Below are 15037 nucleotides of genomic sequence, written 5' to 3'. Positions count from 1 at the left end.
CTCCTTCTCACCATTTAGGACAGCACACCATAAATTGACCTGGTCTCCTTTTCGTGTTGTATATCTATCATTGGGGCATAAGGTGACAGGTCATTAAATTATATCCCCCTTTGACCCTCCCCACATTTGTTTTCAAGTATTTCGTTTATGGATCCTCATGGAGATAAATTGTTTTGAGATCAAACATTCCTACCTTTTCCCAACCCAAAGTTGGCACTATTTAAATGTAATCGGTTAACACAATGTTATTATATGGGAGAGGTAGGCCTTACAGTAGTGAAAAACAAATGTACTGATTTTTCATTACCAGGACATGTAAAACTTAGAAGTGCATGTCCAAATTTTTAAATACACTTCATTCTGCCCTATTTTATGTTTAGGGCCTACCATATGGTTGACTTATATGTATTAAAAAGGGAAGTTTAGGCATGTTTTTCTGCCAGGGCGAATTGGCAGTTTAAACCTGCCCACAGGCTGCAATGGCAGGCCTGAGACATGCTTTTCAGAGCTACTGAAGTGGTTGGCACAATAAGTGCTGCAGGCCCATTAGTAGCATTTAGTTTAAAGGCCCTGGGTACATGTAGTACCTCTTTAATAGGGACTTATTAGTAAGTTAAAAGTGCCAATCAGTTGTAGGCCAATTGTACCATGTTTTAAGGAGGGGGCACAAGCACGTTAGCAGTGCTAAAGAGCACAGAATCCTAAAACCAACAAATACGAATTTCAGCAAAGCAGTAGGTGATAAGGCAAAATGTTTGGGGGAAGACCACACCTACGGCTGTCAGGTCCAACAGCCATTCGTTCCATTATGGAATCCGCAACGCCCAGCAGCTGATGTTTCAGGAGCAGGTCTTAAGGGTGTCCCTGTTGTTTCTACACTGTCTAGTTTCAACTTCGAGGCACACACTAGCATTCTAGGAGGAGGTTGTTTTAAAGTTGTATTATTTTTGTACAGCGATGGTGACAGAAATGGCAAGATTGTCACTCTGTGTTGGAGTAGAGGTTTGAATGAGATGAGGTTCTGTTGCCAGTGTTGGAAAAACTCCCTTAACAGTCTGTCCTACAGTGTGTGTGGGATCGGCAATGAGCAGTGAAAGGTAAAGCGTTCTAACCTCCAATAGTGGTCCCTTGGTTGAAGCTCAACCATGTGTTGAAGTCCCGAAGAATAACGCGATATGGTTGGCTCAGTGCGAGGGCCGTATCAGTCACAGACATTTGTTGCAAAAGCGGTGCCATAAAGTGCATATGGCAGGGGTCTTCAAACTGGGGGGCATCCAGTGATCCCAGGGGAGGGGGTGCAGGCTCTAGCCAAAAGAAGCATTATGCTGATCACAGTGCTTCATTTTCGGTGGAAGGAAATGAGCGGCAGTGAGCCGCTCTGTAATGGGCCATCACTATCATCTTTTGTCATTTATATCCTGGCTGGGAGAAGGTGTCAGAAGGGAAGGAACTCCAAATATTCCTCAAAACCTCCACCCCCATTTCTAATAATCACACTGTGGATACTTTTACACATTAGTGAGGCCTGCCTGACCAGAATAGTATGTTTGGCCATCATGTATTTGATTGCATTTTTAAAACGGTAACAGAACTTACATGCAATGTTGAAATAACTTTTGACATATTTAAAAATTGCCAGTTTAAAAGAATAATTGTGAAAAAGTTTGAGGAGGGCTGGATGCTTTTTTTTTGCACGGGGAGCGGCATTAAAAGGTTTGAAGACCACTGGCATATAGGGTCAAAGTCTGATGTACAACAGGGGGGGTAGACTCAAGTGCCCCAGCTCGTTTATGAGGCTTTAAGCCTGTCCGCCTTCATTAACAGCACAACTGTAGACGCTGGAGGCGTAAGACATTCATAGAATGGTAAAAGCAAGACTACAAGTCCCCGAAAGTTCTTCAGGCTAAAGAGTAAAACTGCAGAAGACAACACACCTGATGTGGGCCACGTGGCAGCTGTGCAAGATAATGAATGAAAAGGAAAGCAAAACACACGTCGCCCATTCACGAGCATCTCAATGTGACGCGTCTTGTTTCGTTGCTTCGGGTGCTTTATGCTTCTGCTGTCCATCCCATTCTACGCACAAAAGGTGGCGCTTCCATGATTCCAGTTCTTTTTAATAACTGCTCACTCTCAACCTTTCCACAGCCTCTGTTTACACTGCACGCCAGCGCAAAGGGTACCAGCAATCAATATTTGCCAGGGGATGAGTGTGATAAGAGACACCTGAACTTTGTTACCATCGGTCAATACACTGCGTGTCTTGACTTATTGGGCGAGTGTGGTTCTGCCTCCGGCACACCCCCAACGATGGCTTCAGATGCAACGCTAGCGAGGAGAAACATACAGCTACACTCCATGTTATAATCTGCTATGCTTGTGATGCATTCTGTGCACACCTCCATTGTTCCCTGCTCTGCTCAGCCAGTGTGTGAGGTCATGGAATGCTGGTTTGTGATTGGCTGGCTGTTGCAGAGAGTGGGGTGAGCAGAGAGGATGCTGCTCCTGGTGGGGTACTTTACTATGTCACTTGTAACCTCTTCAATAAACCTAAAACCGGTTATTCTACATGAACTGGATTCCTGACTCCTACTTACCAAGAAGGAATCTCATTACAACACTCCACTGCTGGAGCATGACTATTGCAAGCTTCTTAGCAACCACTGCAAAGCAAAACATGACACATAGTGCACCCGGGTCTCATCTCTCTAAAATGATCTGACATATGTAATGTAATGTAATGTATGTATACTTGTAAAGCGCACTGTTACCTCGTTACGTGGTGTCCTGGCGCTGTATACCGCTGGGGAACCCGTCCTGGCTTTCCCTGTGAGAGGGCACCCCAAGGTGAAGCCAGGCATCCCCGGCGTTGCTGGGGCCGTTGTGGAGATTAAGCAAGCTATTGCCCAGAGTTGCAGAGTGGGACCCATGGTTAGCGTAGGCACCTAAGTGAGAATTATCGAGTCCGCGGACATTGACCCAAGACCCTGCCGCGTCGGGAATTGAACCCTGGTCCCGGGCCGACCTCTGCTTCAGGGTCTGCCGCTTCTAACCGGTGAGCCACACTTCTCCACACTTCATGTACATGTCAATGCTGCATTTATAAAGCTAAACTAAAATAAAAATAGTATGTTGGAAGGGAAGTGGTGGGAAATGTAAAAACTTCACTATTTATTTCACTATTTAGAAAAGGGCAGGGAATGTTTGTGGCAGGTGCTGGGCATATGACACGGACAGTAGAAACTGATGAGGATTCAGCCCAAGTTTAAATTCATTGTGGATGACGTAATTCCTATTAATCAGTCTGGCTTTCAAAAAAAACTCAGGGACAGTGACTAATATCCTTGCTCTTTCACTGTTAATAGACACCACTATAAAATTTAAAACGGCCCCTATTCGTCTGTTTTATCGACTATTCGTCGGCCTTTGACAGCATAGAAATTAGGGGCTAAACTATCCGGCTGAGACATTGATCCGAAACGTCTGAACCAATTGATCGCACTTCATTCGGAGACATGGGTGCAAATAAAACTAGGATCAGGTAACTGCTTATCGAGGAAAATAAGGACCACAAAGGGGGTGAAGCAGGGATGTGTTCTTGCCCCAACCTTGTTCAACCTCTTTCTTTCCGACCTTCCATTAGAGCTTAACACCTGTAACCATCATGCCCCAAACCTGGGAGGTTTATCTCTCTCGAACCTATTGTATGAGGATGATCTAATACTGATAAGCAGAACCCAGTCAGGTTGCAACATCTTATAAGCACCACAAGCAGTTTCTCAGACAAGAACGGGTTAACAATAAACTTAGAAAAATCAAAAGTGATGATACTCAACGGGAAGGACAATAAACATTATCCTAAATGGGAACTGCAAGGTCAACAGTTGGAGGTGGTCAAAGAATATAAATATCTGGGAATAACGTTCGATAGAAGGGGATCATTCGGACAACAAAAAGCACTGATTAAAACAAGAGGAATCACACTAGCAATAGCATAAAAAAATCTCAAGCAAAAACTAGCAAGACCGAGTCTATCTCCTTTACTAGAAGTGCTCCGAGCAAAACTGCTACCAACCATCACTTAAGACAGTGAAAGTATGAGAGGGAGAGATGAGTTGATCTTGGACCAAGTGATGTCAAAAACAATACGAATAATATTTAACCTTCCACAGTACACTTCGCCAGCACAATTAAGGCTAGAGTTTGGCCTCCAAAAACAGCAATTAGCTCGAAAAGGAGCATATACCAAATGCTGGCACAAGATAAAGGGAGCAGAGGAAGGCTCTATAAACTCATTCTTATGGAAGGAGCTAGAAAGAAAAAAAAGACAGTCCTACAATGAACTACCTCCAAGCAGCAATAAGATCTCTTGCTTTACAAGATCTCTGGGAACTCAATGGGCCTCACAAAATCTTTAAGAAGCTAGTAAATAAAACAGTTAAATGACTATCTCTGGAGGAAGATAAGGCCACACTGACTAAGAGGGCCCACGGGTGGTGTGTTATTCAAAGTTATACAAAGTCTCTGCCACAAGCTTATTTGGGAACAGGGTTCTCAAGAAAAACGAAGGAGTCCTATGTGAAATTGAGGATGGGTATCCTGCCCGTAAATCAGCACCTGCCACCTTGGGAACGTTCAGAAGCAAACAAACTGCCGATTTTAAAGAGGACGTTCTGCATATACTGTGCAGCTGCTCAGCTTTAAAGAATGAGCGAAGAATTCTACTAAAACCACTGTGGAACCAAATAGGAATACGAACACGTAGGCAAGCACTAATAGCCAACTTTGAAGGAAATGACACTCAGCTAGCATGTAGGCTAGTCCGATTTATGAATACTGCAAAAACTAGGTTCAATTTAAATACGAATTGATGATCCGATCGGTTACGCTATTACTAGAAGTTTGATTAAGCTGCATAATCGAGAATTCTGAAACTATGACTTAAGACTTATATGCAGACTATTGTACTGATAAAGCAAACCAGCTTTATGCTTTAAGGTAGGGTGAGCGGATTTCAACAGCAGCTAATCTGGAATGTCTGGTTTGTTTATTGTATTTTTAACTTTGCTCAGAAATGGAATGTCATATGTACTTTTAAAGATTTTATATCTTGTCTAATTGTATTCATGAGTAATTTTAATATAGACTAACTTGAATGAGTTTCCCATTGCAAGGATTTTAACTAATCACGCAATAAAGAATTTTTGTACCTTTTGAACCTTTTTATGGATGGAGAAGTTTGAGCAACTGCGGGTCCTTACCACAACTACTGTTAAAGCCAGTTTTGTCAAGGCACCTAAAGGGCTTACAAGGCATACCATAAAAAAAAAAAAATCAAGAACCCTGCCACCAGAGGGCGAGACGATATGACTTAGGAGGAACAAATAGGACTTGCTCTAAAACAAAGGGGAAAAAATGTAAACCTGTACTGGATTCTTATTAAAATCAGAATGGAATTTGGAGCCTTCGTGAATTTTGTTTTTAGAAGAATGGCGAAACGTGTTGAACAAGGTGTGCGACCATTCACCACAATATGGATCTTGAAATCTGGCCCCAAAGAAACCAAAGAAGGCACCTCAGTGTTCACGCCACACACAATGGACAATCCCTCCAAGTAGTGGAGGTCCATCTGCAAATCACCTCTGTTAGAGATCAGGAAAGCTAAAGCTTTGGTGGCTTCAAGAAGACGCTGAAGGTTTATTTATTAACGCCAAATAGATACTCTTTGATTCTGAGATTCATAACCGGCTGCGGCACCTAATGCCAAACATCTTTGATTCTGAGATTCACAACGCGCTGCAAACAAATTTGATTCTGAGAATCAACACGCGCCGCGTGCACCGAACGCCAATAGATACTCTTTGATTCTCGGATTCACAATGCATCTCATGCATGAAATATGTTGGATGTGGGCCATCTTGAATGTCCTGGGGTGCAGGCGGTGATGGTTCCAGCAAAGGATTAGAAGAGGTTGAAAGACAATTGAGATGAAGTGCACAGGGGACCTTACAGGTGGAGAGCTTCTGTTCAGTTGCATGTGAAAGAAGATGGAGCACTCTAGGTGTGGGGGCAGGGAAGGCCTCAAACATCAGAACAAGGTGCTTGAAGCAGGACATGTCTGTCTGGAATCCACAGGGGGAGGTGTAAGTGGACCTGGGAACTCCCACCTCCAAAAGAAGTGCTGGTGGCAAGACTGGACTTTTGTGAATGGGGAAAAAGAAACAGTGGTACACCTCAAAAGCAGGTGTTGCTAGTAACCCAGCTCAACAAGGGCCAGAAGGTTACCGAAGAGTGGAGGGTGAGGGGAGATGCTCTGTAAGTGGTGGTGGGCAGGGGTGGCTGTGTAGGCGACGAAGGAGAGTTGCACTTGGCAAAGGACCTTTGCACAAGTATACAAGTAATCAAATATTTCCTTCAGATAACAAGGCATGATGAAGATCTCTAGAATATTTGGCCCAGGAGCCTCCATACCTATTTTCTGGTAGAAGATCTTCTCGAAGGTGAGCTCGCCTCGGTCTTCCAAGTACTTCTGCATCACACTGCGAATGCTGCAAAGACAGAGAGAAATACATCAGACACATGTTCATGTACGTTACATCCAGGCCGAGGTTGCCTATATTCAGGCCATTTTATGTTATGGTAATAAATTTGTTAAGCGCACAAATATCAAAAGGTGTCTTGACGCTGGTGGTCTGTAGTGGGCAAGGGCCTCCATTTATTAAACACCCAAGTTTTCAGGGACCTCCTAAAAGCAGACAGGGTCGAAAGGGTTATAATGGAGAGGGTGAGATTGTTCCAGAGTTTAGTGGCTGCTGCCAGGAAGCTCCTGCCACCCCAGCTAGTCTTGAAGAATCTGGGAGTTGATCTCAGTTTTGCTCCTTCTGAAGTCCTTGAAGTCCGGGTGCACCAGTCCTGCAGAGCCTGCGCACTGAGGAAGTGCATGCCGGCACGCCACACAGACTGCACGCCCGGCAGCCACACAGACCGTACGGCCAGGAGGCCACACAGACCGCACGCCGCCACACAGACCACACGTCAGGCAACCAGACAGACCGCACGCCTGGCAGCCACACAGACCGCACGCCAAGCAGTCACACAGACCGCACACCTGGAGGCCACACAGACCGCACGCCGGGAGGCCACACAGACCGCAAGCCCGGCAGCCACACAGACCGCACGGCTAGGAGGCCACACAGAGCGCACGCAGCCACACAGACCGTACGGCCAGGAGGCCACACAGAGCGCACGCAGCCACACAGACCACACGTCAGGCAGCCACACAGACCGCACGCCAGGCAGCCACACAGACCGCACGCCAGGCAGCCACACAGACCGGACGGCCAGGAGGCCACATAGACCGCACGGCCAGGAGGCCACATAGACCGCACGGGCAGGAGGCAACACAGACTGCACGGGCAGGAGGCAACACAGAGCGCTTGCAGCCACACAGACCACACATTTGGCAGCCACATAGACCGCATGCCGGAAGGCCACACAGACCGCACGCCGGGAGGCCACACAGACCGCATGCTGGGAGGCCACACAGACCGCATGCCGGGAGGCCACACAGACCGCACGCCAGGAGGCCACACAGACCGCACGCCGGGAGGCCACACAGACCGCACGCCGGGAGGCCACACAGACCGCACGCCTGGCAGCCACACAGACTGCACGCCGGGAGGCCACACAGACCGCACGCTGGGAGGCCACACAGACTGCACGCCAGGTAGCCACACAGACCGCACGCCGGGAGGCCACACAGACCGCACGCCGGGAGGCCACACAGACCGCACGCCGGGAGGCCACACCTTAAAACAGCTACGCACTGCACATACAGTTTCACCGATGTAACATCTTGAAGTGAATACCAAACCCTAGCCTATCTACTATGACAAAGCAAAGAAGTCTCGTCCTGCAGCCGAGAGCAGCCAGTGACCAGCGCACGTCTTATGGTCTTTTAGTGGTGAAGAGAAAGGTTGGAATTAGGGGAGGAACCGGCACAGGTAGGCCTACAAACAGATTTAAATAGCAAGTCCCAAGATGGCCTCAGAGGGCATCCTTGAGCTACCACGCTGAATGCAAATGATGCACCCACCGAAGGAGGGAGATCTAGAAATTGAGTCCAGGAACCAGGGATACACAAATGTTTTATTTAAATGTAAACTACTGACAGCCAACCAGCCAAAGACACCTCTCGGCTGCCTAAAAGGGGGCTCCTATAATCTTAAATCACTTCTATATTTCCTTATCGTATCTCCAGAAGCCCTAGATGGCATGAGCCGACAAGTCACCCATCACAGGCCATATGATTAGCGTCAACACCCACAACACACTATGCGACAGCTGGACCGCCCAAGACAATGCCATGGTAGAAATAAGTCTAATGGAAGAAAGCAGTGCAGGTTGGCAGGAACAGGAAGTGATGCAACCACAGTAGGACAATGAAAGCTGTGCTTCTCTTAAGACAAGATCTGTAGCTGTGCCTGCTCTAAACACAAGATCCCATGACACTCTTGCTGTGCACCCGCCTGCCATCGTAACAGAGGGCAACAACGCATGTGCGAACTGCAGGGCAGGTGGCGATAGGACGGGCTACCTGCTTCTTGCCCTGTAGCCAGGGAGATGGTTCTCAGGGGGTCTCTCAGGACTTGCTTCAGACAACATCACCGGCCTGGGGTCCCCTGTCATGGAATGCCAAGTGGACTCACTTTTTAATACAGACAATAAAAAAGACTCTTCTTGGATGGGTGAAGGGGCCGTTTCAAGAACCTGCTCTGATACCTGCGATCAGACACCCTGACTTGTCGGTGCACTTTCCTTGTGGACCTATCTTCACACTTCTGTTTACTAACAAGCTCACATGACACCAATGCTCAACACTACTAGGTTACACTACTACAACGTGCATCTCAGAATATGAGTCATTAAGCCCTGGTCTGCTGAGAACTTTGGAATCTTGACAAGAGGTGGGAAAGCGCCACATAATGAAATGCAGCAGCAAAATTCCACACAACGGCATCTTACACATGGATTTGGATGTCAAAAGGAGCAAATTAAATGTTAGAAAACAGCAAATTCGAAATACAAATTATAGCCTGATGTCAGCAGAAGCACTGTTACCAGCGCCTGGATACCCTTAGGGGTGATTAACCGCACTAAACACGCCAGGAAAATAATTTTCCAAGTCCACAGTCTCCGCCAACAAGTCATGGACTTGGATCTGTGGAGCTGCATTGGGATCCAGAAAAACACCCATTTTTTGGTGAGGCCACCCCCAAAATGCAACCTTGCGCACATGAAGTACAAAATGTTAGTTGCAATCCTTCTTTCTGCAAACTCAATTGAGGCTATGAAACACCTTTCATCTGAAGGACATGCCCATCACACCCTCCAGGTCTTCTATCCATTGCGCTCAACTTACATCTCTCAGTAAAGTTACAATCATCCTCATCCTCCAAGATGTTGGTCAGCGGGGAGAAAGGGTCAAACACCTCCAGCACCACACTCTCCAAGACAACACAAACCACCCCAAGAAGGCAAACACAAAGCAAACTGACCCAAGCCAACCTCCAGCTCAACTCCCAGGAAGTGCCTGGTACCCAAAGCATGGCACTCCAGTAGAGGATGCAAGGAGAAAGGGCCATCCTGCAGGGGAGACCCCAGGATGGAAGACCCCACACAACCTCACTTCTAGCCACACATTCACAGCCCGCCCTCCTCTCCTGCAGATCTGCATGCGTTACTCAAGTCTCTGCCTCAAGGCCCTATTCAGGCACCCGACAGGAGGGCGAGGTTGACAAAGAGGAGCGTGTACGATGTGAAACAATACTGCAGGAGCGGGTGTGCCAAGGGTGCAATGTCTACAGTTTGGGATGGAGTTGTGCAAGGGCTGGAATGGCCGCTTTAGCAGTTGATAGACCTCTAGGAAACAATAAAGCCACAATGAGCTTTGAAAGGTCTCTCCTTCAACTACAGGCTTTGGAGCTTTTAGTGCATTTTTGTATCTCCATGGAAGCGCTTCCTTTGCAACGCATGGGGTGCAATGTTTTCACCAACTACAGAAGATGGCACAGACTTTTGGCTGAACAGAGAAACCATCTTGGAAAGAAGGCCCTACCCACTGAAAGCAACACATTCTGAATAACTCAATCACATTAAATTTAGTGTATTACAATGTAGCCCAAATAATTGTAATAAACTTCACTCAAAGTGTAATATATTAAAGAGAAACTCAAAGGTTGCGTGATTTGCATTTGTGTGACTTTGTGGGAGTGCAGCTACTGTCCGGCTCACTCACTTCGAGGATGCCTCAATCGGTTACTCTGATCACTCAAACTCTTCGCCCTCCGGCTCCCTCTGTGCTGCTATAGTCAACATAGCAATACTCAAAGTACGGCCCGGGGGCCACATGCGGCCCTCCTGACCTGCTTTAAAGAAGCACTTGGATGCCGTTTACTGGACTCCATTAAACTTTTAAAACTTTAGTTAAATAAACAAGCAAGTGTTTCTTCAAATGTTAATTAAACTTTGCAGTAAAAGTGTAAAATGTGATAAAGTACACTCAAAAGGTGTATTTACCTTCAGAGCTGTTTCACCTTAGTCCATCAGTTTATATCGGTGCATTGAGAAGTATTTTTGAAAAGTGATAGTTTTCAAATATGAATTTAGAAACATTCATGCCTTCACCCACCCTGACAACAATGCCAGTAGTGAACCAAGAGGGAAGTCAGTTATGTGCACCCTGGTTTGCGATTATTCAGAAACATCATCATAGTTTATTAAATCAAAAACAGAAGGTTTTGTACAGCGCAAAACCCGAAGTCTTGTATTTGGAGGTCATCTTATATGTGATATTGAAGTAAATGGAGAGAAAATGAAATATAACAATTGCCTAGGATTACTGTTTTATCTGATGGGGAAGCCAGGATTGATCCTGATTTTCTGGTTTCACATTGTGCAAGTCAGCCAATAGAAATACATGCTTTGCATCCCCTACACCCACCTTATCTCCCCCTGCCCCATCAACAGCCACCCTGCTGGCTTCAATGCGGCCCACGCTCACATCACTGACCATTTTTGCCCCTGGGAAAATGTTTGCCAGTACCCATGGTCTATCATGTCCAGATGATCGGTGTCTCAAGATCTGGGCATGCGCAGTACCACCAGCTCAATCAAAACACAGGGCATCGCCACATCCGGGTGGCAAAGACTCTACCCCCATGCGCAATCATCTCAAAGGTGCATACGGGTATATATCACAGGTATAGAACACTTTATTTAGTCTCATAATGGGACAGTCACTAGAAATGACGTCACTCATCCTGTTCAAATGGCCATTTACTCTCTGTTGTAATTTGTGAGACTTTTCCAAGTGGACAATGCCTGTTTTTTTTCTTCTTTGTAAAGACATAGGTTTGACTTTACTGTGCTCAAACTGGTAAACAAAGTCATGACCAAGGGCTGCTTGTGTGAGCTCATTTAAGACAAACCTATGGGTTTGAGTAATGTGTGTTCCTTTTTACTTACTGCTAAACTTTTTAAAAATGAAAACTCGCATAATGCACAGTCAGCTCATATGTCGAGGTTATGCACAGGTGACATTCAGCACAACTTCTGTAATAAACAGCTTTGTAAATATGGTGAAGATTTCTCTCAAGGTGGATTCTGAGTTTGCTCAGGTGGGACGAGTGAACGGATAATGCCATCCCCAAGGGTTTTGACTGCCACTCATGACTGGATGTGAGCTTCAGTAGAAGGGTAATTTGGGGGGGGATGTGTTGGTGCAGAAAGCTCTCTGGTCTGAGCAGCTAGGATCCTTGCCCTCTCACTTCCGGACATCGAAAAATCCGTTAATCTTTACGCATAAAGATTGTTCTACGGATGCTCCAATTCAAAAGGAGTGATCCACTTGCTTTTTAGTAATCAGTTTTCAGAAAAATTGCCCAATTATTCTACAGGGATGCATTCCATGGTTTTAGAGGCTTGTCGTCTACCACACCTGAGTAATAGGAATCAATCAGGATTTATAAAGCACAGCAAACCACCCGTGAGAGGCTCGAGGCGCTGGATTTGCTAGTGGAATGTCATTCGTTTGTGGATGTATGCTGGTCCTTCGTTGTGCAGGGCTTTGCATGCATGGGTCTGCATCTTGAACTGGCATCTCTTCTGGATTGGGAGCCAGTGTGGCTTGTGGCTCATAAAGGTCTCGCCAAGTATGAGATTACTTGAAAAGATTCCGATCTCTATTGTTACCTTGGCTTGTGGTCTGTGCACCTGTAGATCTTCTGACAAGGTACTGAAGGTACTGAAAAGGTATACCACTTTACTGAGGTGCTTATTCACCGTGCATAGCACTCCAAGGTATTGGGGCCAACTTAGACCCTCCATATATGCCGGCAGTACGCGGTAAGAGTCAGAAAGTTTACCAAGTGAAGATGTCCACCATATGACCCCTGGCCTAGAACAGTTCTGTGGTGTTGGTTACAGATCAAAAGGCAGACTAATAGATCTATCATTTACCTAATGTGATACAGACTTTACACCCCCCCACACACACACACACAATCAACATGTTAAACTTGAGAAAAGCAAGCCCGTTTACCCTAAACTACACGTGTCAACTCTGCACAGGAAGTGGCATTGCCAGCGAGTGCCCTACAACTCTCTGAAGCTTAAACGAAGCGCCCTGGGGAGCCTGGGGATGAAGGAGTTCTACCACTGACAGCACCCTAGCTCTGATAGCCCGGCACTAGGGGCCCATGTTGAATCGAGTGAAGTATAAACCTCTGTGTCTGGTCCACTAACACTCAAAGCACTGTGGTTTACCTTCTCTAGTCCATGCAGTCCAGTATTATCCGCACGCAACCACTTAAAGTGCTGCAGTGTAATGCAGCTTGGAGGCGCGTCATCTCGATCGCCGCTTCCCAGCTACGGAACACATTAAATCTACATAGGGCACGTATGGGTTCAGAAGATCCATCAAGACATGACACTTTGTGTAAGTTACTTGCATTATAGGTCTATGGCATGGATAAGGCCTACAGGGTATCGGAGAACCTTACAGAGAAACTGTTGGATCCACAGGATTCTTTGAAGACCATAAGCATCTCCCGTACAGATTCAACAACAATTCTAACAAAGACAAGGTGGAGAGCGTGAAGTTGAAGGGAGGATGGGGCGAAACGTGACAAGAGAAAAGATACAAAATGTCTTCTTGATTAAAGATGAATTCTTGAGTATATATTCAGCTAGTCCAGAACTTGCTGGAAGATTAGTCCTGGGCCTACGCCCAATGAACCCGAGCGCTCCAGCATTTACAAACCTACACTGGCAGCGGATGTAAAAAACGGATTGTTTTCAAGTCTGTGTCCAATACAGAAGGCCATGTTTAACTCAAGAATTCATCCTTCAACCAGTGTTTCCACTGTACCATCTGCGTTGCGATTGAAGATTCAAGGGGAAAACATTTTTTAGGAGGTGCCAAAGGTGCTCTTTGAACCGTAGGAGGTGGAGTCTTCGGGGTGGCTCCAGCAACGAGATGAAATATCTGCCTCCGGCAGAAATCCAATCCGCTCAAAGTTCACAAATCTTTAACCCCTTCCATGCATCACGGTGGGCGTGTGCTGATGACGGCTGGGGGCCGTCATGACCCCGAACACGGTTTAAAAGTGCCGCACAGGCACAGAATCGCGCCCAAGGGTTTAAAATGATGGCTCTTTCCTGCCTTATAATTCTAGTTCGATTCTTTTTTCAACCATAAGCAGGGTTGTAGGAGCTAATGTTTGTGTACTCTTCTCAGATACCCCTGATAGATGAATGGCTGTGTTTTAAAAACTAATAATAATATTATTAATAATAATAATAATAATAATAATAATAATAATAATAAAGCTCTAAGGTTGTCGCCACAAAGTAATCATTGATGTACCTGGTGGGTAAAATGCCTTATTCGGACAACTTGCTACTCACACACCGGCACAGCAATGCTGCTGTTTACTGGACTGCACATCTACTAATGCACTTCAGGCCCTCTTCTACCCTAAGACCACTGCCTTCAAGGACAGCGTCAATCTTAACGTCACAAGATTGGGAAGACGCAAAATCATCCAGAGCACAGTGAACTACACAAAACCCAAATAGGATGGCACATAAACTTAGGCACATCCATTGAGAGGGCACGGGTGGGTCTCTGAGGATGGATGATGAAGGTCTGCTCCCATCATCGGGCGAAGCTGTGGTGAGTACCACAGCAAGGCAGATGTTGCACTCGCTGCCTGAGCACCTTATGCAAATCAAGCTCCTGGTAATAAATATACCTACATCCAAGATGTGGTCCTGGATAAACAGTCTCCCCTCAAAGTTTGCGGCAGCTGCACAAGTCCTTACGACAACTGCCTGAAACAGCAGATGGAAGGTAGAGGTTAGCAGAAGCAGGCCTGCCCTTCACCAAGAGGTCTATGGGGTATTGGATTTTAACCGGCGGTACCAAGGGTGGGCAGAAGGAGAGCTCCTTCCCATTTACCAGTCACAGCAGTGGCAGCGGCACTGTGGGGGGGCCAAGTTCTGGGGTTTAAAGCGGGACTAAAGAGATTCTAGGCCAACATGCAGCAGGATGGGCTGTGTGGGCGGATACGACAAGGAAACAAAAGGGGATTAGATCTCTGTTCCTCTCTGTGGCATTTGTCAGCTTATTCTTCTCTTCCCATGGTATTTTTAGATGATGGCAGTCGCATGCTAATGTCTCATACCTGTAATTTCAATTTTTTAGGTATTTCTAAATACAGAGATCTTCCTCATCTATCCAGCATCCCTAGAAAGTCTCTTTAAAAAGCTCCCTCAAAGGACCGTCCACAAACCAGTCTTTGGAGCAGACATGGGAACAGCTGTAATGAACGACAAGACCCGCCTTTGGCCTCACACTTTTTGGAGTCTAGTTAACATTCAATCAATAGGTTTCCTTTGCTAAGGTGCCAATCTTGACTTGAGAAAGGGGGCAGCTGCACATCCAAATTACAGCAAGCCTTCTTGAGCTGGAGTT

At 46.2% G+C, this 15037-nt stretch overlaps 1 protein-coding gene across 1 annotated transcript in view; it reads right to left on the bottom strand.

The window, feature by feature from the left end:
* The window catches only part of GRK2 (G protein-coupled receptor kinase 2), a 264477-nt gene that overhangs the window by 134832 nt on the left and 114608 nt on the right, over positions 1–15037 (bottom strand). Inside the window, exon 2 of the mRNA XM_078657665.1 lies at positions 6472–6548. Coding sequence (XP_078513791.1) covers positions 6472–6548 — 77 coding nt within the window. The remainder of the gene's footprint in view (positions 1–6471; positions 6549–15037) is intronic.

The sequence above is a fragment of the Lissotriton helveticus genome, chromosome 1_1 (genome assembly GCF_964261635.1).
Source record: "Lissotriton helveticus chromosome 1_1, aLisHel1.1, whole genome shotgun sequence".
NCBI lineage: Eukaryota > Metazoa > Chordata > Amphibia > Caudata > Salamandridae > Lissotriton > Lissotriton helveticus.
Note: the sequence above shows the minus strand (reverse complement) of the source record. Positions and strands in the feature narration are given on the sequence as shown.